This window comes from Cyclopterus lumpus, chromosome 15, assembly GCF_009769545.1.
Source record: "Cyclopterus lumpus isolate fCycLum1 chromosome 15, fCycLum1.pri, whole genome shotgun sequence".
NCBI lineage: Eukaryota > Metazoa > Chordata > Actinopteri > Perciformes > Cyclopteridae > Cyclopterus > Cyclopterus lumpus.
The window spans coordinates 13,113,512-13,133,582 of record NC_046980.1 but is presented as its reverse complement, the minus strand read 5'-3'; the positions used below and the strand labels follow the sequence as shown (position 1 = coordinate 13,133,582).

General features: G+C 40.2%; 3 protein-coding genes across 8 annotated transcripts in view; 1 reads left to right on the top strand and 2 right to left on the bottom strand.

Annotated features, from left to right (window-relative positions):
• Positions 1-1,688: 1,688 nt before the first annotated feature.
• Positions 1,689-4,979, bottom strand: cutc (cutC copper transporter homolog (E. coli)). The gene is made up of 8 exons (XM_034551731.1): positions 4,633-4,979; positions 4,372-4,431; positions 4,061-4,270; positions 2,984-3,019; positions 2,716-2,849; positions 2,543-2,570; positions 2,364-2,469; positions 1,689-2,255 (listed from the first exon to the last, which is right to left on the bottom strand). Exons 1-8 carry the CDS (start codon positions 4,700-4,702, stop codon positions 2,144-2,146), a joined length of 756 nt encoding a protein of 251 aa, XP_034407622.1. The 5' UTR covers positions 4,703-4,979; the 3' UTR covers positions 1,689-2,143.
• Positions 4,980-5,224: 245 nt separating this feature from the next.
• On the top strand, positions 5,225-8,888 carry LOC117743837 (cytochrome c oxidase assembly protein COX15 homolog). The gene is made up of 9 exons (XM_034551730.1): positions 5,225-5,436; positions 5,670-5,857; positions 6,053-6,175; positions 6,446-6,632; positions 6,753-6,920; positions 7,076-7,157; positions 7,541-7,695; positions 7,844-7,957; positions 8,041-8,888. Exons 1-9 carry the CDS (start codon positions 5,332-5,334, stop codon positions 8,170-8,172), a joined length of 1,254 nt encoding a protein of 417 aa, XP_034407621.1. The 5' UTR covers positions 5,225-5,331; the 3' UTR covers positions 8,173-8,888.
• Positions 8,889-10,987: 2,099 nt separating this feature from the next.
• Positions 10,988-20,071, bottom strand: part of LOC117744004 (Kv channel-interacting protein 2) — an 80,479-nt gene continuing 71,395 nt past the window's right edge. For 2 of the 6 annotated variants that reach the window (XM_034552051.1, XM_034552050.1), the window contains exons 2-8: positions 13,245-13,369; positions 13,019-13,088; positions 12,563-12,633; positions 12,247-12,354; positions 11,646-11,750; positions 11,444-11,506; positions 10,988-11,035 (exon numbers count right to left, since the gene is read on the bottom strand). In XM_034552051.1, the coding sequence (XP_034407942.1) occupies positions 10,988-11,035; positions 11,444-11,506; positions 11,646-11,750; positions 12,247-12,354; positions 12,563-12,633; positions 13,019-13,088; positions 13,245-13,369 (590 nt within the window). Of the gene's footprint in view, positions 11,036-11,443; positions 11,507-11,645; positions 11,751-12,246; positions 12,355-12,562; positions 12,634-13,018; positions 13,131-13,244; positions 13,370-14,104; positions 14,208-20,071 lie in introns of all 6 variants that reach the window. The other 4 variants (XM_034552048.1, XM_034552047.1, XM_034552046.1 and 1 more) reach the window with 4 other exon arrangements.

The window sequence follows — 20,071 nt, the reverse complement described above, 5'->3', positions numbered from 1 at the left end:
AACACATGACACAGAAATGTATCAACAGTACTGTGTTGTCGTTGTGGTGGTGATCCATGTGTGCGTGCCATCCAGAGATGATGCGACCACTTCAGCATGTTCTCAGATTTATATGTATCAATTTCTAACAAACAAATTGAACAAAAACAGAGCTGATAAACAACTTGGTAAATATGATTATATTATCATAATTAGTAATATCAACAAGCAAACATTGGAATAAAACTCACCTAAATTGAAATGGAGTGAAATTAAAACTCAGCATGTCCAAGGCAGATTTGTAGTATAGTAATTAATTTACATTTCTGCAAATACAACTTATATTAGCACCAAAGAATGTGTGTCTAGTTTTTCAAGGACTATGGAAATCTATAAATCAGAATACTTGGACTGTGTGGCGGTTAATAATTACATGTTTGATAACAACCATATGGCTGACTCATCGTCAAGATAGCCATGTAACACGTGCAGACAACCCATGCATATTTAAAGATACTACTATGGTGCTATGCATGAGCTTCTATACAAATTAGCACTTAGTCTCAACTAACTATCAACTAGGTCTCAATGCTTGTTGCACAATAGTGAAGTGCAGTTACTTTACTAACAGCGACTTCCACTAAAGCTGTGAGAAACTACGTGGAGGGGGAAGCCAAATGCCAGACACAGATTCAAGAGGAGGCAGGGCGGTTAGAGTAGAAACACGCAAGTTGTATTTTACTAAGTGGTAAAAATAACTATTATACAAGTGATGGCAATTTTAAACCAGAGATGTGTAAAAACACTTGATTAAAAACTGTTTGCTTCGTTCCTCAGTCTCCTATGAATTGAGTATCTGTTGACTGTTGAACCAACACACCATGAAACTAGGATAATGCAACCTTGGGCTCGGTGTTGTTTTTCTTTCAACTTAAACTCACATATTAAACATCAACTATATGTGCTTATTTCTGCTCTCAGACTAGACACCCACAGGGGACATATACCGATATTTATTCTAATGTGGATATATTAGGTGTCTGTTAAATGCATTGAGAAGAGAGACGACAAACTATGTTTTAGATAGATAGATACTTATTCATCCCCAGGGGGAAATGTGGTTGTAGCAGCAGCAAACAAGGTAACAGAGTAAACATACAATATTAACTAAATTAATTAGAGAGCATTCAACACTAACCCAGAACTACAATGCTGTCATACGTTTGTATTAAAGACTTGAAAGAAATAAGACGTAATAAGATATTACTATATGCTAGTATAACTCACCAACTTTGTTTTCTAAGAAGTAACTGGATAACTTTGCTCCAATATACCCTGAACAGGTGTTTATCAGTCCAAGTTCCAATTTTTCTTAGCCATGCAGATGACTCAGCAGACCTGGTTCTTGAAACAACCCTTGTGTCTTGTGCTTTACTGTATACACGTTTACAGCACATAGTTGTAAAGCTACAGGAGTCTGTTGAAAATTACGTTTTTTTGTTGTTGTTGTCTTTTACGATGAATAAGTGACATTTGTGACGTATAATAATTGTAAGAAATATGAATTGTATTCAAATGAGATCTAAATGATGGTATAAAACTATATCATATATATAAGATATAACATATATATAACTAATTTAATAAGAGACTGGTTTTAATTGCAGGAGACATTTGACAACATTGGCAATAAACATAAGTGAACTGAATTGTTCAATCATTTGGGACTTTAATTGAATTCTGAGCAAATCCACAATGTTTTTGTCCTAGTAAAAAAATGAAGTACAGAAGGTCACAACTTTGCATTATTTTCAACTGAATCGGGAGTGCTGTATATAAATATAGATCAGCTACATGGAAACTTTAAAACATACTATTCTGAAAACAACACTATGTTATTACACTTTTATTATACATGTGTACAATCATTTATGTAAATGATTCATCATTCTGCACTGTGCGATACTTTGACTTCATATCCCAGAAGGCTGCGATGCTTTCCCTGAGCTCTAGCTTTACAAACTGTTTGATTAGGGATTTTTTTTTTTTTTTTTTTTTTAAAAGGTAAAAAAGTTCCAAAATGTCTACTTATTTTGGGCTTTAGTGAAAATAATCACTGACATAGCCATATAATTACTAATGATCACTTTTGTCCAGAACCCATTCACAAGGTATTTTTGGCTATTGCATTAAGAGTGCGGACCTTGCTCACATCTGCCACCTTCAGACCGTACTCTGGTGCTGAGAAAGCTGCTCCCATCGTCACACAGGAGTTCCTGCACACGGAAACATTACACAGACAGCAACAACAAATGATAAGTTTTATGCCTTATAGTTGAAAGAAATCTTGTAATGTATGTAAGGATGGGAAAAATAATATATACCTGAACTTCATGGCAGAATCCCTACCGGAGCGGGCTGAGCAGTGAAACTCTTGAGCCCCCGTGCCCTCTAGAATTCTCTGCAGGTTCCTCTCAGTGATACCTCCTCCTGTTTTTAAATAAAGAAAACAATTAAAAAGAAAACACATATAAATGTACTTTTAAAAAGCAAAAGTACTAGCCTGGCATGATGGCAATTCTCCCTTTAGCCTGTGGAGTGGAAGGAAAGGTAGAGAATGGGACATACGAATGGTAGAAAGAGAGACACAAGCTTCTCACCGACACAGACAAATCGCCTTGGCATTTTCATATGCTTACATGCAAACATGTAAGTGTACATATCATTTATATATACCTGATCAATGAGCTGTTTAATGAGAGGGAGTCCCTCCAAAGCAGAGTTGTCACAGCCACTTGTCAAAAGGCGCTGGAACCCTAATGATACCAGAGACTCCAGGGCAACCGCTGGGTCATGAACCATGTCGAAAGCTGCAGTAAGATCAATATCAGTATAGAAATAGCGATTCTCAAGCCTTTGGAGGCACTTGTGAATCACTCTAAAAGGGCTTTGTGATAGCGTTTCAAAAGCTTTAAATCTACATTTCATTTGAAAGAGGTGTTACCTCGGTGGAAGGTGACAGGCAAAGGTTGAGCGGCAGCTGGAAAGCAAAAAATGACAATCAGAAGAAAACCTGGAATGATACAAAACCTCAAACAACGTGTGTCAGTTGCAGTATAAAAACATTATGAACATTTTACCTATTTTTCTAAGCCTACACACCTCTAACTATGGCCAGTTGTTTCTTCAGTGTCACATACTCTATAAGACTGAAACATTTACTTTACTCATACTGTGTTTTGTGAGCCACTGCCAACCCAATAATCGTTAATATGGATTATTGCTACAATACTTTTTCTTTCTGACTTGCATAAATACAAAATAGACTACTACATAAAACATACTGCATTTTATGTGACGTTTAGAAAAAAGACAAAGGTCCTTGTGTAACTTTCCCTTGAAGGTTAGGGTGGGTAGATTTATAAAAAAAGTACAGATCTTTTTTTACTGCAAACATTTTGACAGCAGGAAAAGCCCTAACTAATAACATTAATGCCTAGATTCAATTGAAGGGGCCCAGTGTGCCGACTTTCCTAAATATACTGGAGGCGCCGACAACTTGAACAGCTAAACGGAAAACAGCCATCGATAATATTATTAATCACACCTCTGCCTTTCCCACGAGGACATGCCAACATGGCAACTGGATATGTTTTTTATATCTTATATTTGTATATATATATAGTGCCACGTGTAGAATACACTATTTGAATTAATTTGTAATAAACATAAAAAGTGGTCCTTTGTTTTGCTTGGTAATATTTTGAAATGGCATTTTAGTGAGGTTTTTGAATTGACAAGATCTAAAGAAAGAACACAGCGGAACTAAGGAAATGTCTTTCATGTACACCTATTAGTGGAACTGAAAAGACCAAAATCCCAGCAACACTTGTAGTATAAAGAACAACTTTAGTTTCTCAGACTATTGGTCACCTTGAAAGTAGGTGAAGTTGGGCCAGAAACACCTGATTTGCTTTTTCGTGGACCTTTACATCATGCTTTGTTAAGTGAGCATCTTGGTTGTTTGTGTTCAGTGCCTCGTAGGCTCAGAGATGAGATCAGGTGTACAGGCAGACAATACCTAGAAACTCCATACAGAGCTCCGTGTCCACACGTCCATCCTCTGTCAGGGCTCCCAGCACTAGTCCGTCGGCCCTGTGCCTCTTCATCAGCTCTATGTCCTTCCTCATCACCTCCACTTCCTGGTCAGAGTACAGGAAGTCCCCCCCGCGAGGCCGGATCATCACGTAGACTGGAATTTTGACATATTGCTTCACTACCTGCAGCAGACCTGCAAAGCAATTCATAAAGGCATGTGTGATGTATGTGCTGGTCTGGTCTCAGCAGTTACTCAAGAGTCTAGGGTTGTGTACAGAAGTGAACTGAGCTGACCTTGGCTGGGAGTGAGTCCTCCCTCCAGAAGACTAGAACACAGTTCAAGTCGACCTGCACCTTTAAAGATAAACACACCTTTATGGCCTGTGACCTTTGAGAAATGAAATAACATCGCATGCCAATTAAATACTCCTCTCCACCGAGTACATACAAGATGAATTGTAAGAATGACTGCAACCTCTCCATGTATGAATGCATGCATTACAGCAAGTACAGTGAGTGTAATAAACAAGCACCAAAGAGTTCACTGCACGTTACCTCCTCGTTCAGCGTTGACAGCAGACTCCACGGAGTCCACACACGCCTCCATTAAAAAGCTCTCTGCCATCCCGACAGCCTGCACGGTGAGACAAACGTACACAATCCTTTAGCTAAAAGAAAGAAACAACTACTACCTGTCCAATCCACTTCCTATCGATGCATGGGACCTTGTCACCCTCTTGGAAGCGATATGAAGGCGGTACTTGTTGTTTGGGGGACTGACTTCAGCCCTTAATGACGGTTAAACTCAGCCATGCCCGGATTCAGCGTTTCCCGGTTAGTTTCATTTCTAACACAAGGTCTGGCGGGTGGACACGCAACGCTACTGGGCTTAGCGGGAGGAGGCTGACCGCTCATGCGGGATACGCCGAAACACAAAACATGCACCACCCACAGGAAGTCCCGTCTCTCCCGATAATAAGGTTTAGAACATATTGAGTAGTACATGTATTATGTTTTGTCTATTGGATATCGTGTTTTAAATCTAACAAATACAAATACAAGTTAAACAAATATATATATATATATATATATATATATATATATATATATATATATAAATATATATATATATATGTATATTTGTTCGTCGGCTTGTTGTGACGTCAGGAGGTCAGAGTTGAATTAGGAAACGTGGTTTTGTAAGCACCACCAACATCCAGCTCTGGTTAACGTTACAGCTTCAACTCGTACTGCATGACATTAGCGAACCGCAACACTTCAACCATGTTACTTTCTTCTCTGCGGACAACCATCTTTTGCAGTTGCAGAAGCGCAGGAAAGGGATTTCAACACAGCAGCGTGAGTATGAAGCTACCTGCTGATAGAACTTCCTAGCTGGAGACTCCTGAAAAAGGTCAGACGAGCAATATTCTGACCCGATCCTTCAGGCTCCCCACAGCCCGTTTGTTGCACGTTGGTGTTGTTTTCAACGCGTATGCACCGCTCACTTGGGCATTAGTGTTTCTCCAGTATAGTTAGTTAATATGCATTTGTTAGCAAGGTAAATGTGACCGTTTCTTCTTTTAAATCAGCGGAGTCCACAGCTGCGACACTGGCTTGTGAATAGAGGTCAGAGCACCATCGCAGGTGAGGCGGGCGCCTCCTCTGCTGCGGCGGCATCTAGGGTCCCAAACGCGGCCACGAATCGCATACTAGGTCGCTGGTTACTCGGCTGCAGCGGACTGGTGGTTGGGGCTGTTGTCTTGGGTGGTGTCACGAGGTAAAGTGACTTCAAAGCGAAGCGTCTGTTTATTCAATTGGTTTCCTTGTATTGGAGGTGTTGATGTGTACTTGAATGTACACATCAACATTAAAAAAACATTAAAGTATATATCTATCAAAAAAATGTCCTCTTGGGGATTAATAAAGTATATATCTATCTATCTATCTATCTATGTGCATGTGTTTAAATCAGGTTAACAGAATCCGGGCTTTCTATGGTGGACTGGCATCTGGTGAGGGAGATGAAGCCCCCTCAGTCGCGAGCCGAGTGGGAGGCTGAGTTTTCTAAGTACCAACAGTTCCCTGAATTCAAAATGTAAGGCCCCATCTTCTCTGTTTGCCTCATCCACACTCTTCATCAAGACTGTTTTAAGACACCCTATCGCTAATTATTTGTGCTTGTTATGTCTTGATTTGCTAATGCTTGACAACTAAATATAAGTAAGAAGTGGTTCTACACTCTGCATACAAGCGGGCCTATAATTTCATTATGTAATTTAATATGCCTGTGACATGTTGTAAACAAAAATATTCATTGGGTCCTGAGTTGAAAGACCAATTATCTGTTGTCATTATGTTTTCCCAGAATGAACCATGACATGACTCTGCAAGAGTTTAAGTTTATCTTCTACATGGAGTGGGGTCATCGTATGTGGGGAAGGCTGGTTGGACTGGCGTACATCCTCCCCACTATCTACTTCTGGAGGAAAGGATACTTCACTCGCTCCATGAAGGGAAAAGTGCTCGGGCTTTGCGGATTTGTCTTCTTCCAGGTAAGATTCAATACAGCCGCAGTAATGTGAGAGATTCGTCGGACTTCATGACGTTTGTAGTCAAGTTGTATGCATGTCAAAAACACATGAATGACTATCATTGTGTGCGTGTCATCTTAGGGCCTTCTGGGGTGGTACATGGTAAAAAGCGGTCTGGAGGAGAAACCGGAGTCTCATGACATCCCGCGGGTCAGCCAGTATCGCCTGAGTGCTCACCTTGGTTCTGCATTGCTGCTGTACTGCGCCAGTCTCTCGACAGGACTCACTCTGCTGCTGCCTGCACACAAGGTACAGAGGCAGTCTCTTGCCTACAGGCCACCTAGGATAAACTCAGTCTACATCTCAACTAATCCATACAACTAATACCTTGATCTGTGTCCGTAAATGTCACGCAGTTTGTCAAGTTTTATTTTTAATAATTCCTGGAGACGCCTCTTTCATAGCTGGCAGAAACCAAACGTCTCATGCAGCTTCGGAGGTTTGCCAAGGGTACTGGTGGACTCGTCTTCCTTACTGCTCTTTCTGGTACTGTTTGTTCTTGTGTGAATGCAATGTCAGAAAATAACATCAAACATAAATATCTGAATGCATTTCTTTTAAGAAGTAGTGATATAAGTGCTTTCAGTTTCAAGACATAAATAGATAGTTATCTATATAATAAATAGAATATAAGTATACTTGGACATTAAAAGTTATTGTATATCTAATCTAATGTTGCAGACTGTTAATATAATAGAAATGAAGGATATATATATGTGTGTGTGTGTGTGTGTGTGTATATATATATATATATATATATATATATATATATATATATATATATATATATATATATATATATATATATATATATATATATATATATATGGAGATTTATTTGTAAACATTTTACAAATGCTTTTACATAGGTGCCTTTGTTGCCGGTTTGGATGCTGGGCTGGTGTATAACTCCTTCCCTAAAATGGGAGATCGGTGGATACCAGATGATCTGCTGGCTTTCTCTCCACCACTCAAGAACCTCTTTGAAAATCCCACAACTGTGCAGTTCGACCACAGAATTCTGGTGTGTTATTATTTCTAAAGAGAAATAATCTCCTGGGCAACATTTCAACATACATTAATCATTATTTGTACCCTTCACTCATCCCATTCAGTAATTTGAGGGGCAGCAGTAGGTTGTTGATGGTCCGCTGTATTTTGTTTTCTTCCAGGCGATCTCTTCTTTGACCGCAATTACAGGCCTGTATCTGTTCTCACGGAGGATGATGCTGCCCAGGAGGGCTAAGATCGCCATCAGCCTCCTCGCAGCAATGGCCTATGGACAGGTAGGCTGTCAGTCAGCCCAGGAACATGTAAACTCAGTCCATTGATACTGTGTAACTGAACTCCATGTGTTTGTGCTCCTCAGGTTGCACTTGGTATCAGCACCCTGTTGCTGTATGTTCCCACTTCACTGGCAGCAACACACCAGTCTGGATCAGTAGCTCTTCTCTCACTGGCCATTTGGGTTCTGGCAGAGCTCCGCAAGATTCCCAAGTAAAGGCCCACTGCTTTATGGACAAACCAATCCCTACTAGCTACACATAAAGCCTCTAAGAGCCAGCAGTGACATTATGAACAAGTCATTCGGAGAGAAAACTGAAGCGTTGAAAATGTAAAAATGTTTTATTTAACATTCGACTATTATGCATAATTATGCTGAACATCTCTCCTGTGGTAACATTTAATTATTTCAGCACACTGTTATTAAAGCAGTGTTATGAGTGTTGATAATTACACAAGTACATCAAGGCTGTCAATGAGGAACTGTCTGAAGCATTTGTTGATGCATGTTAGGATCAGAAGATCACAACCTAATGTGAAGTCTTTTGTTTTGCAAGGACTCAAACACTCATGCAAAGCAAAATCAAGCACATTTAAAGTTTCTATCCAGCTTTTAATGAAACATCCACAGGATTTCCAGTGAACGTACGGGTTCGGAATTTGGTTTGCAGCCAGCCAAAATTCTGCAGCAATATGTTAAATACACTTTTTGATCTTGTTTTGGTTGCTCACCTCTTGCCTTGTGTCTGGTCATACACGGCTAGTTGAATCAGATGTGGCTGTTGAGATTATGTGTAACATATATATATTTAAGTTATGAATCTTTTCTTGGTGATGGGATGATGAATGATAATGATTTTTTTTTGTTTTGATGTTTGCTTTGTACTTTGTCTTATTTTAATAAAGACACTTATGTACTGTCTTTTAAAATTCAAATTTCAGTCAATTTTTGCATAGTAACTGTGAATTTTATTGTCTCTGTACAAAATATACATATTTTGAATACGTAATGCAACCAGTTGAGGCTAGCTAACTAGACAGTCAGTACAACAGGTTAGTAGGTTTTCAAGACACAGTACATGCGGGTAGAGACAGGTTTTACTTGTAGTCAGGAATGGAAGTTAAAAACTATTGGCAAGGAACAATCAGTCAAACCACTTGTTCCCCAGAGAACAAAAGAAAGAAAGAACAGAAAGAAATGTCAGGGTTAGAAGTGCATATTTTCATCAGGGCTTTAGTGCGCCCTATACTGTGCTCTGAGGATTTGAGAGGTGGGAGAGGAGAGTTGCTGATGCGTGGTAGAGAACATTATTGCTATTCCATGTCAGTGTCTGCATTAAAAAGATACTAGAGCCTATTGGATTACGGCTTCAGTGTCTCCGTTACTTGTTCCATTCAAGTTTTAAATGAAGCTGTTTTATGTGATTATTTAACAGGGACAGTGGAAATTTACAGTAACAGTAGCAAGATCGTTTAATTTCATCAGCAGTCCCATTCTTCAAATGTCGTGTGGGTTTGCAACATAAAACTACACTTGAGTTTGGACAATTTGCACGTAAACCACATTGCCACTTACCAAATGATATCCTTTCATCTCCGATTGCCCCTTGCCCTACGTACTACACAGCATCTCCCTCTCTCTCACCCACAGGTGGGCTATATATCTTAACTCAGAGTGGCTGTATATACCTCTTTAATTGAAATTGTCTCTTTGGTGTTACAGAGGGAGAGAGAATAACACATGAGAAGGGCATAAAAAAACGTTTTAAACCATGTCTTTCTCACTAACAGTACACACACACATACTATGCCTCTTGAAATTGAATGAGCCTAATTTAATGCAACAAGGGTTTTTGAATTTTCTTTCTTTTAAGTGGTACAACCTGCTACAGCCACATGACATTTCCGATTACAAGAAGTTCACAAATACAATCTGAAATCTAAAAAATTCCCCTTGAATGTACATTGATAGACTAATACAACGGTGTTATGCCTGTCCTGTGTTGAAAGACGTGTGGATGGTCAAAACAGCTCCTCAACTATTGGTGCAGTCCTCGTTGAACTGCCTAGTATCACACCATTGGGAATGCTAGAAAATGTACAACAGTCAATAGACACCTACAGCTAGGACTGCAATAGTTTGGAAGGCTCGGAATTATTCTACCAGAATCCCATGAATGGAGATTGGTGTTGTACCATTGTACCATCAGCCTCTTGTGTTACACATGCTCACACACACACACACACACACACACACACACACACACACACACACACACACACACACATACACACACACACACACACGCACACACACGCATATAGGGTGAGGCACCTGTGAATGACTAGGAACAGCAGACAGACAAGCAGACTTTGGAGTATCTCTGTAAATACATAATTGGATATTAGTGACATCATCATGCGATATTGTAATCTGTTCCTCATGGAAAACAACATGATTGAACCTCCATCTGTAAAAATCACTTTGAGCTTCAATTGGTCAGCTGTTTCCTCAGGAAGTGTCTTTCTCACTCTCTTCCTCAAGAGGGTGGTAGATTCCTTTCTATTGATGCGGCTCCTGGGAGGCGTTACCCACATGCTCAGAGACGGGATCCGATTCCAAATCTCTGCCATCACAGGGAGCAGTGATCTTAGATGAAGGTTTGGAGGCAACTTCCTCCCTCTGAATTCAGCCATTCAAGTTGTGAAAGTTCCACCATCGGTAATAGTAATAAACTAAAGTTCAAATAGAACAGGTGGGGGATGTCGTGAGCCCGCTGCTTGCCTTCTTTCTCTGTGCCTTTTGGGTAAAACTAACTTCTGCATGGTAAGGAACGGAGTCGGGGGAACTCCATTGTTGCTTGGAGAAATGTCATTGGGGGTCCAGGAAGCGGGAGACGGCCTGAATGCTCACAGCTCTCAACACATACACACACAAACACACACACACACACTTTCTCTTTTCAATCCAGATATTCCTTTTCCACACAAGCTCCCCTCCCTGGCGCCAGCGTACTCTCTGGTCCAGGTTCTTAGATGACGTTGTCAAACAGCTGCATGGACTGCATGATACTCTCATCCTAGACAGAGATAAGGGGTTTGGAGAAGGCGTCATTTATTATTATGTTATCTTATGATTGAGAATTAAAAGTTGAGTGAACCAGTTATAAAAGCTAGCCTTGCTCTGTCCAAAGTAAAACAAAAAACAAAATTCACCTACCAGCACCTCTAAAGCTCACTTAATGAACACGTTATTTGTATTTAGTTTTATCTCTACGCAAACAAAATGCAATATGACAAATTACATAAGAGTTATGTGGTTATATTTCTTTGCCAGACATATAGTCACTGAAAATCCTTCCAGTCTTTATGCTGAGCTACGCTTATCTGCTCTGGGCAGACAAGGAAGTGATGTCAATCTTCTCATCTAACTCTGCAAGAATGCAAATAAGCATATTTAAATGTCAAAGGTTTCTTTTCCTCCCAACCTTTTTGCATGACTCAATGAACTCTTCTATCGTGACCACCCCGTCGTTATTCCGGTCCATTTTCTGAAAGGAAAATGGAGCAGCACATTTTTATTTAGTGAAAAATTATAATAATTTAGTACATAACTTCGAACTTCCATTAGTAATCTTTCTGTGGTTTAAACAATCATACATTGAGGAGTTAATACAAAAGACTGTTGACCTGGAAGAAGCTCTCCACGTGTTCTCTTGGAATGTCGTCCTGCATCGTGGGGTACGTGTACTTCCCCATCATGTCATAGATGGACTTCATGATGTCAAACATCTCCTGGAAAGGGAAGGACAAAAAGGAGACAATATTATTAAGGGTGTAGAAATTGTTAGACAACAGAAAAAAAGCGCTTTGAGGCTGTGCTATCAGTCGTAGAGCATTGTTTTTTATTTAGCCTTATTTGATTAAAAAATGACCGGGTTTTATTTAATTTTGTTGGTTGAAAATGTTGGTTGATATTTGACATCAGTGACCATTTTATTTCAGTCACACCCAGAAATAACTTGGTTATGTAATGTCCATATACACAGAGGGTACGTTTGACATACTGGTGCATAGTTCTAACTTTCAAAATAAAAGTTGATGTATTCAACACATCATACTTCTGGGAGACATTTCCACACATGGTTTCCACCAAACTCAAAATGTACAAATAGCAACAGCCTCCACATCCCCCAAAATACTGAGGACATGACCTACAGCCCTGCTCAGCAACCATTACAGCAAGTCATTCGGAGACTACAAAGAACAGTGTAACATCTACGTGTGTTACCTCTTTGGTTATGCAGCCATCTTTGTTCAGGTCATAGAGGTTGAACGCCCAGTTTAACCGGTCATTAATGGTCCCTCTCAAGATGATAGACAAGCCAAATACAAAGTCCTGAGAAAGAAACGGAACAATTAACCGTATTGTTTTGGCATTACTTAAATCTTAACGCAGTAAATGCAGTCAAATCTTCATCACGGCACTAATCTCTGTGGGCACGTAAACGTGTACATGTGTGGATACAGTCATGGTGGCAGATTAAACCGGAGCACACATTTGCTCTTATCTCTAAAAATGAAGCTGATATAAGAATATAGCTCACCTCGAAACTAATTGAGCCGTTCTTGTTAGTGTCGAAGGCTTCAAACAGGAAATGTGCATACATACTTGAATCTGCAAAGGTAGAGACTTACAGTAACCTGTGTGCCCTCGAAACATGAAGCAAAGTCGTTGGACAGCTTGGATTAGCAGCCAACTAAATATAGCCAAGATATAAGAATCATTTCAGATTCAACTGGAGGCGAGTGGTTAACATTTTATCAACCGAAATATCATGAAATTAAAAATGGCCTCCCCTCTTTGCAGAGCGTGGATTATGGTTCAGCAGAGCGGATTTATAACGAGTTAATTATGGTAATTTCATTGTGATGACAAAAAGCTCAATGTGCACTTCTACAAATAAATGCTGTTATCTGAAAACATGAATTTTCTGAAGATAGAGAGAATTATGGACACAGTTGGAGCTCTTCCGGTTTAGCAGAAGGAGTTATCAACTCACCTCCTTGTGGAAAGAACTGGGAGTAAATGATCTTAAAGTTCTCCTCATTCACCACACCACAGGGACACTCCTGGGACACACATGTGAAGTGAGAAAACTCATTAGTTCCCACCTGCCACGAAATATAAATCTTAACGCCCAACATAATGGAACTAGAACCAGACGTTTTATGTTTATTTTTTGATTTGCAGTCTGCCTTGTCTCTCTCTTCTCCAGCCAGACCTACATTTTTGAAGCCCCTGTAGAGGACTTGCAGCTCCTTCTTCGTGAACTTAGTCTGCTCCTGCAGCTTGTCCATGCTTTCTGGGCGATGACACACGATAGATAACTCAAAGTCATCTTCCACGCTGTCTGTGTGAGGGAGAGACACACGGATAGCCGGCATTTATCATCACTGCACCCGCACCGACCTGCAGGGCAGCCAGGACCAGGCCAACACATGTTTAACGAAGTCATCAAACTAATATTGAGCTCATCATACAGTCTCATATGTAAAACAAAATAACATTCTATGTTTACAACAATGTTCATCTTGTTTTATCATTCTTATTTAACTGAATCAATGCATGAGTGTGATCCTGTTTTCTATATACATAATTTTGAGGTTACTAAATCAAGCATTTTCCACACATAATTGTCCAAGTAAAGCAAAACCTTGTCAGTAAACCATCTACAAAAGGACTTCTTGAATTTCTTTTTTGAAAACTCAACGTTAACTCGAGAGAGGAATACCGAGAAAGTGAGAAGAGGCTTGAATGAAAATGGTAAAGAAGAGACATCTTACAAGCTGTGGACACACACCCATTAACAAATATTCCTCATTCCATCTGTTTGTTTTGTCCAAAGAAATACCTCTCAATAACTGTATACACACACACACGAACACACACACACACACACACACACACACACACACACGGTCCATAGCCCAAGGGAAGCAAGCACAGTGAGTGTGTTCCTGTGTGACTGAATGTTTTGCTGGCTGTGTGTATATAACGGCATCCACACAAGCATCTGTATGACTCTTGTGAATTCCCTAAAGAGTTGTTGGGAGAAAGAAGAGATGTATAGAGAGTGAAGGAGCACTTGCTTTCACTGATTGAGGGGGCAGCCTCGGGCTTGCAGCATGGCAGCAGCTTGAGGAATCGCTGCTTTATGGTTTTTTTGCTTTGGCTGGTGGAAGGATTACCTGTAATCACCAACCATAGCACAAAAGGTTAAACACACACGCAAGTCTGCAAACTGAAATCTGTTTTCACACACATGCAACGGACAGATGCAACAACAGACTGATTCATGCCGTTTAGTCAAATTGGTAGTTGCCTGCTGACCTGGCTCAGCGATGGGAGACCGTGAATACCGCTTCAGACGGTAGATATTACACAGCAGCACAGTGTGAACCCTAGAAACACACAGTGTCCTCGATCAGACTGGCTCTCTTGTCACAATGCCACATTCAGCAAACAATATGGAAAAACAGCAGAGAGCATCAATCCAAACCACAAGTCAAACTTCAACAGTTTTAATTCCCAATCGGCAGAAGGACTTAAATTCACTTCCTAATACAATTTGCCAAACCGACCAGAGCTCATCACGCCTACCACCATATCAGGTCATTGCAAATCAAACTGCATCATGCCCATCTTGGCATGTTTCACAGAGTGATAATGAAAGCCAGATCGAGGACGTGAAACACATTCACACACTTACTTACGCTTGCTTAGTTTCCATGGTAACAGTCCCCACATCATTTTTAGCAGGACCCAAGCGGTCTGAGGAATGAAGGCCATGATGGGGTGAAAAACAATAGAACCACAGCACCTCTAGTGGCTATCTTTCCTCTGTGATGTGTCATTCTGTTGTCTCTCTGCTCCATGGAGCCTCAGGGACTCGGCCCCTCCTGACCTGGGGCTCGGCACCATTTTGAGCCAGAAAAAGAAGAGCACGTTGCCCGATGGAGACCTTATTTTAATACATCCAGCCACTTCGCACAAGCCCAGCCCTCAGCTGTCTGTGTGAGTTAGTATACATATTCCGCCCACAATACAGATATTAATATCAAATACTTTCACCATATGTCAAAAAAGTAAAAAAAAGAATCAAAACTTAATCTTGAATAATCTAGAAAGTAAACTACACCTTTGATTATGTCTGATGGCAGATAATAAGATGAGCATTTTAATGTTGTAACTGCTTGAGGTGAAGCTAATTGCTAATCTGGACTAATCTGCTTGTTCATTGCTGCTGCATAACAAAGCACCATATTTGCATTATAATGCATCATAGTCCAATGCATTGTATATGTTGTTTTGTATTTAGAATTTTTTTATTTGCAATAATTAGATTTGCGAGATACAGTGAAGAAATGTACAAAGTAGCAAAGAAAAAACGAAAAATCTGAAAAGTCAAACCTCAGAACTGTACTTTCACACAATACTTTAATACACGTATTGCAACCAGTGGTATTCAGGTATATCTAAAAGTTTGATGATATCTTTAATAGTTGTGAAATTCATCTTTAATCTTGACAATTGTCAGATGCAGTTTGTCTCTCAGTGTAGCAAACTCAAATTCATTTCTACTGATTGTTCTAAAGGCCTGGAAAGAGAAAGGTAAGAACAAACTTAACTTTAATTATTTTTTATTTTTCCTTCCTTTGCTCTGCATGGAACACCGATCTTGAAATACTTGTAAGGACCATGGAAGCTGAATCTACAGGAAACTGACAACGGTTAGATACTTGTTTTAGGACACCTTTTCCTCTCTCCCTTGTTCACAGCCTTCTTTCCATCTCCTCTGTTTCTTTCTCTGTAGTTTTGTTCTTTGCTGCTGAAATCTTGCTTGTTGTGATGTCTTTGAGTAAATGTGCTCTGGCTGTCTACGCCAAGTTTGTCTTGGAAGAGATGTTTGATCTCAGAGGGATAAACCTGATTTTAATGTGCTTAAGTGTGCATGCATATATCTTTAAGTTCCCCTATATATTATAAAGCATGCCTCAAAAACACCTTTCTACACATCATACTACTAAACTTGTGTTGCTTTTTTTCTATTTCACCGTTGTGTTAAAGCCTACTATCAACTTAAGTGTTTTAGAAGATGCAGTGCTTAATATGGAAGGTTGGAAACTGGCCTTTGTTGAAAACAAGATCAATTTGTTTCCCAGCCTTTGAAGTTAAAATTGTCTTTTGAGTGGCACTGACAATGAGAACAGAAATGATTTCATTTTGGGAAACAAACAATCTAATAGAACTATACTATAGTCTATTCCGCAACAGGCACGGGAAAAAAGCAATTTTCTTTGTTCTTCAGCATTAAGACATTCTTACCGTGACCTGTCGTGATTGTAGAGTTCAATAGTTTCCCCGAGGGTACACTGACAAACTATCACAACTCTGCAGGAAATAAGAAAAACATTTCTATTTTTAACTTCTCCAGTAACTTTTGAAGAGGCTCCGTGTCATAAACTCAAGAGATCTGAGGATTTTCACAAGGCACAGAGAAACTGTCAAGGCGGCAAACATATGACAGTGAACCAGTATACTGCAGATCCAACAATTGAACCTTCAGATATCTCTAGGCCCCTCTGATGATGAGAGATGTGGAACTGCATTCTTAAAAACGGTGCAATATTCACCTTTACCTAATGTCATTAATTCCCACTTTTTCTATCTATCTTCACTGTTAACTGCACTCCATTTACTAAGTATTGCGCTTTTATAAATTTGGGGGGCTTACAAGAGGTAAAAAGAAACAAAGAATATGTCTTATATGGTCCAGCAGATCGATGGCTGAAGAGCAATGGCTGAAAAATGCACTTTTAGGAGAATACTAATAACAACTTGTTTTTTTCTTGCAGAATAATATTTGTTAAGGATACTCAATGCTTAATAAAATATACAAAATAAAAAAAAATGAAAAATACACAAAGTGCAGATAGGAGGTTTTGGACTTTGGCCATCGATATGCCTTAAGCTAAAAAAACATTGGATCCTACAATTCCCATAATGCATTTTTTGTTAGAATACAACTGGAAAGATCTACCAAAATTCAATGCCATCCTGATGATATTTTTCGACTTTAGAAGTCATTATACTTTAGAACTCTTCATGACGGGCAACATCATCTTAATGTATACAATCGGTGGAGCGCCCCTTTAAGCAAAAGAAAACTACAAATACATAAAAACAGAAAACATTTTGGAAAGCACATCCTCATCAGTAAAATGAGCAAGTAAAGTCCATGTTTGATAAAATAATCCGCAGACAGAAACCTTTAGTTGTAAGATGTAATGTATTGAATGATGAATTTCAGAGAGGTAGTTTTCCCAGTATAGATGGGCCTACATTAAGAAGTGCTCTGGACAGGAATGTTTCATTCAAATACATGTTTTGGTTTTGGATTTCTTTTGTGTCAGTTTTACCATTTTGCACTTGAGTTAAAAAGTTATTTATTGAACAGCTATTTATTGAAGCAATTAGGCCACACAACTCTATTATGTTGAATTCTATAAATGGCATCCTGGGCGACTATGGGTCAGTGGTTAGCAGGTCTGTCTTTCAATCAGAGGATCGGTCGATGTGTCCTTGAGCAAGACACTTAACCCCTTAGCTGTCTACGGTGTATGAATGTAAGTCACTTTGGATAAAAGCGTCACCTAAATGTAATGCAATATAAAACACACATGGAGACGCTTCCATTTCCAGCACAGTGTTTTTCCTCCTAATGTCCCCTCACCAAATTCATAATTGTAACTCTCTCTCTCACTCGCGTACTGTTTCCCTTACCTGCCGTGGAAAGGTCGATAAGCCCCAGAAAGTGCATCAGTTTGAGGGAGCTGCAGACCACCAGGAGGATGCCCACAGTCTGCAGCCCCTCCACCTCCCACTTTTCTTTGAAGAACAGATGCATCCTTTCCCCCGTCCTCCCTCTCCGTTTCTTTCAACCAAAATCTTCCTCTTGCCTCGGGGAAACCACTTCCCCCCCACTCAGCTGCAACAAGGAATGCACTGTCTTCGTCTCTTCAGTATCTCCTCTCAGTCTCCATCTAAATGCCGGTATTCCTCCATCCTAACTCCGCACGGCTCCCCGCCTGCTATCTTCACTGAGGGTAGATTGTTATTATCCTCGTACCTTCATCGAGAACGGTAAGTGCGTGACAGCAGGACTGTGGACGGCTCCACCCTGCCGCCTCCAAGGCTGTCAATGGTTGTTTAAGTTCCAGGTGAAGTTCGGACAATTCCCTGTTTGCGTCCTGGCAGGCTGGCGGCAATTGTTTTGTGACTCTCTCTCTGTTTTTCCTGCAAATCTCTCTCTAACACCTCTACTCTATGCCTGTGCTCCCTCTCTTTCTCGCCTACCTCCGTCACTCTCCTCCTGCTGTGTCCCTCCCCATGTTTAATTGGGTCAGTGATGGGACTACATTAAGGGGAGGGCAGAGGAGACAGAGGAGAAAAGGAAGGAGGGAAAGGGATGGAGGAGTACTACTCATAGGAGGAAAACAGAGAGGGGGGACATATAAGAAACAGATGAAAACTACCACTCCGGAGAGGAGACGGGGAAAGGAGGGACAAGGTGGAGCAACAGCAACTAGGGGTGTGGCACGGACTGAATCCAAAACCAAAAGAATCAAAAAGAGCTGCCGGAGGGAAAATGCAGTACATAATTTGGAGAAAAAGCAGAGAAAGACTAACAGCAGGGAGGAGGGAGAATATGATGACGGAGAGGCGAAGCGTCTGACCCAGCGGCTACTCACAGATGTGGCAATCTCCCCTGAGTGTATCAACACACATGCACTCACAAACACACTGCCTGGAGTTAAAATCTGGCAATAACATGTATTGCATATGCAATCCAGTACAGTGGGGAATATTTCAGTCGTGAAGGGATATATTGATGTCACATCTGGCACACTAACATCCTACCACAGGCAGACAGAGTCGCCGAAGAACTGGGACAGAAAACAGGATTGCAAAAAAATGACATCATCTTGGTCACGTGTGATTGACTGACTCACTTAACAAAGTGCAGCAGGAAACAAAGTTGTTCAGTGAATTTACAGTAAATAAGATATGATATAGTTCTTTGAACCCTCTGAAACATAATATTTAGGTTGGATTTGATGAAGGAAATGATCATGCTGAATATGAGTTTGGATGCACTGATGTGAAACACTGGTTTGACCTGAATCTCAACCTTATTACTGCCATAAGGTATTGGTCTGATGTGAATGTCTCACATTAATACAGGGTTTTTGTCAATTTTATTACACAGAATTCTGTGTTTCTATTGTCATCAGGTCACAGTGGGCTGCAGACGACATTCTAGACCCACAACAACGGAACAATGTAGGTGTGTTCTTATTTGACAGCCCTAACAGCATGACACTAACATTTGTCTGTGTATGAAAAAACTGTTTTCTTATCTCACACCACTATAGTTGAGGCACAAAGTCATAAAGTTATAGGCTCGTCGTCATGTTAAAAAGATGTTGGCTTTCAGTAGGAAATGGAAAGAAAACAATGGTCAACATCATTCAACTTCTCTTTTTCTGAATGAAGAAGGTGTCAGAAATACCACAGGTGCTAAGGGACTTCACTCACTGGAATTGGTGTTGAGAGAAGAAAAGTTAAATTAGTGCATGCCAAAAAAAGAAATGGCTCGACTTCAACAAAAGTGGAAAGTGATACCTTTTGGATTCAGTTTCATCCTCCACTTCATGTTCAATAATAGCCCGTTATCAAAACTGGAAGTGAATGTTCCACAGGAAACTGAGAGGGGAGACGGGGGGGATATTTAGTCCCTCTAACTATGTGCATGCATTTGGATGTCTCTGCCTGTGAGTAGAAGAGAAAGAAACCAGGAGATGGAGGTTTACGGAGAGCTTGATCTATCTGCCGTCACCTGTGATTAATGATTGTCAGTCGAAATGAGACCCAGAGCTACAGTTTTGCTGCTGAGCCTCGAGGGGCAGAGCCTTGTGAGACTGAAAAAAAAATCTACTTAATCAGAGGCAGACTCTGCTCTTTGGGAAACAAAATGACAGCATGCAATAAT

Coding starts and splice junctions, on each gene's coding strand:
- cutc (XM_034551731.1), bottom strand. CDS start 4,702: ATGGCAGAGAGCTTTTTAATGGAGGCGTGTGTGGACTCCGTGGAGTCT. Junction 4,432..4,632: donor TGTCAACGCTGAACGAGGAG/GTAACGTGCAGT, acceptor TTATCTTTAAAG/GTGCAGGTCGACTTGAACTG. Junction 2,571..2,715: donor TTAAACAGCTCATTGATCAG/GTATATATAAAT, acceptor TCCACTCCACAG/GCTAAAGGGAGAATTGCCAT.
- LOC117743837 (XM_034551730.1), top strand. CDS start 5,332: ATGACATTAGCGAACCGCAACACTTCAACCATGTTACTTTCTTCTCTG. Junction 6,633..6,752: donor GCGGATTTGTCTTCTTCCAG/GTAAGATTCAAT, acceptor GTGTCATCTTAG/GGCCTTCTGGGGTGGTACAT. Junction 6,921..7,075: donor TGCTGCTGCCTGCACACAAG/GTACAGAGGCAG, acceptor CCTCTTTCATAG/CTGGCAGAAACCAAACGTCT.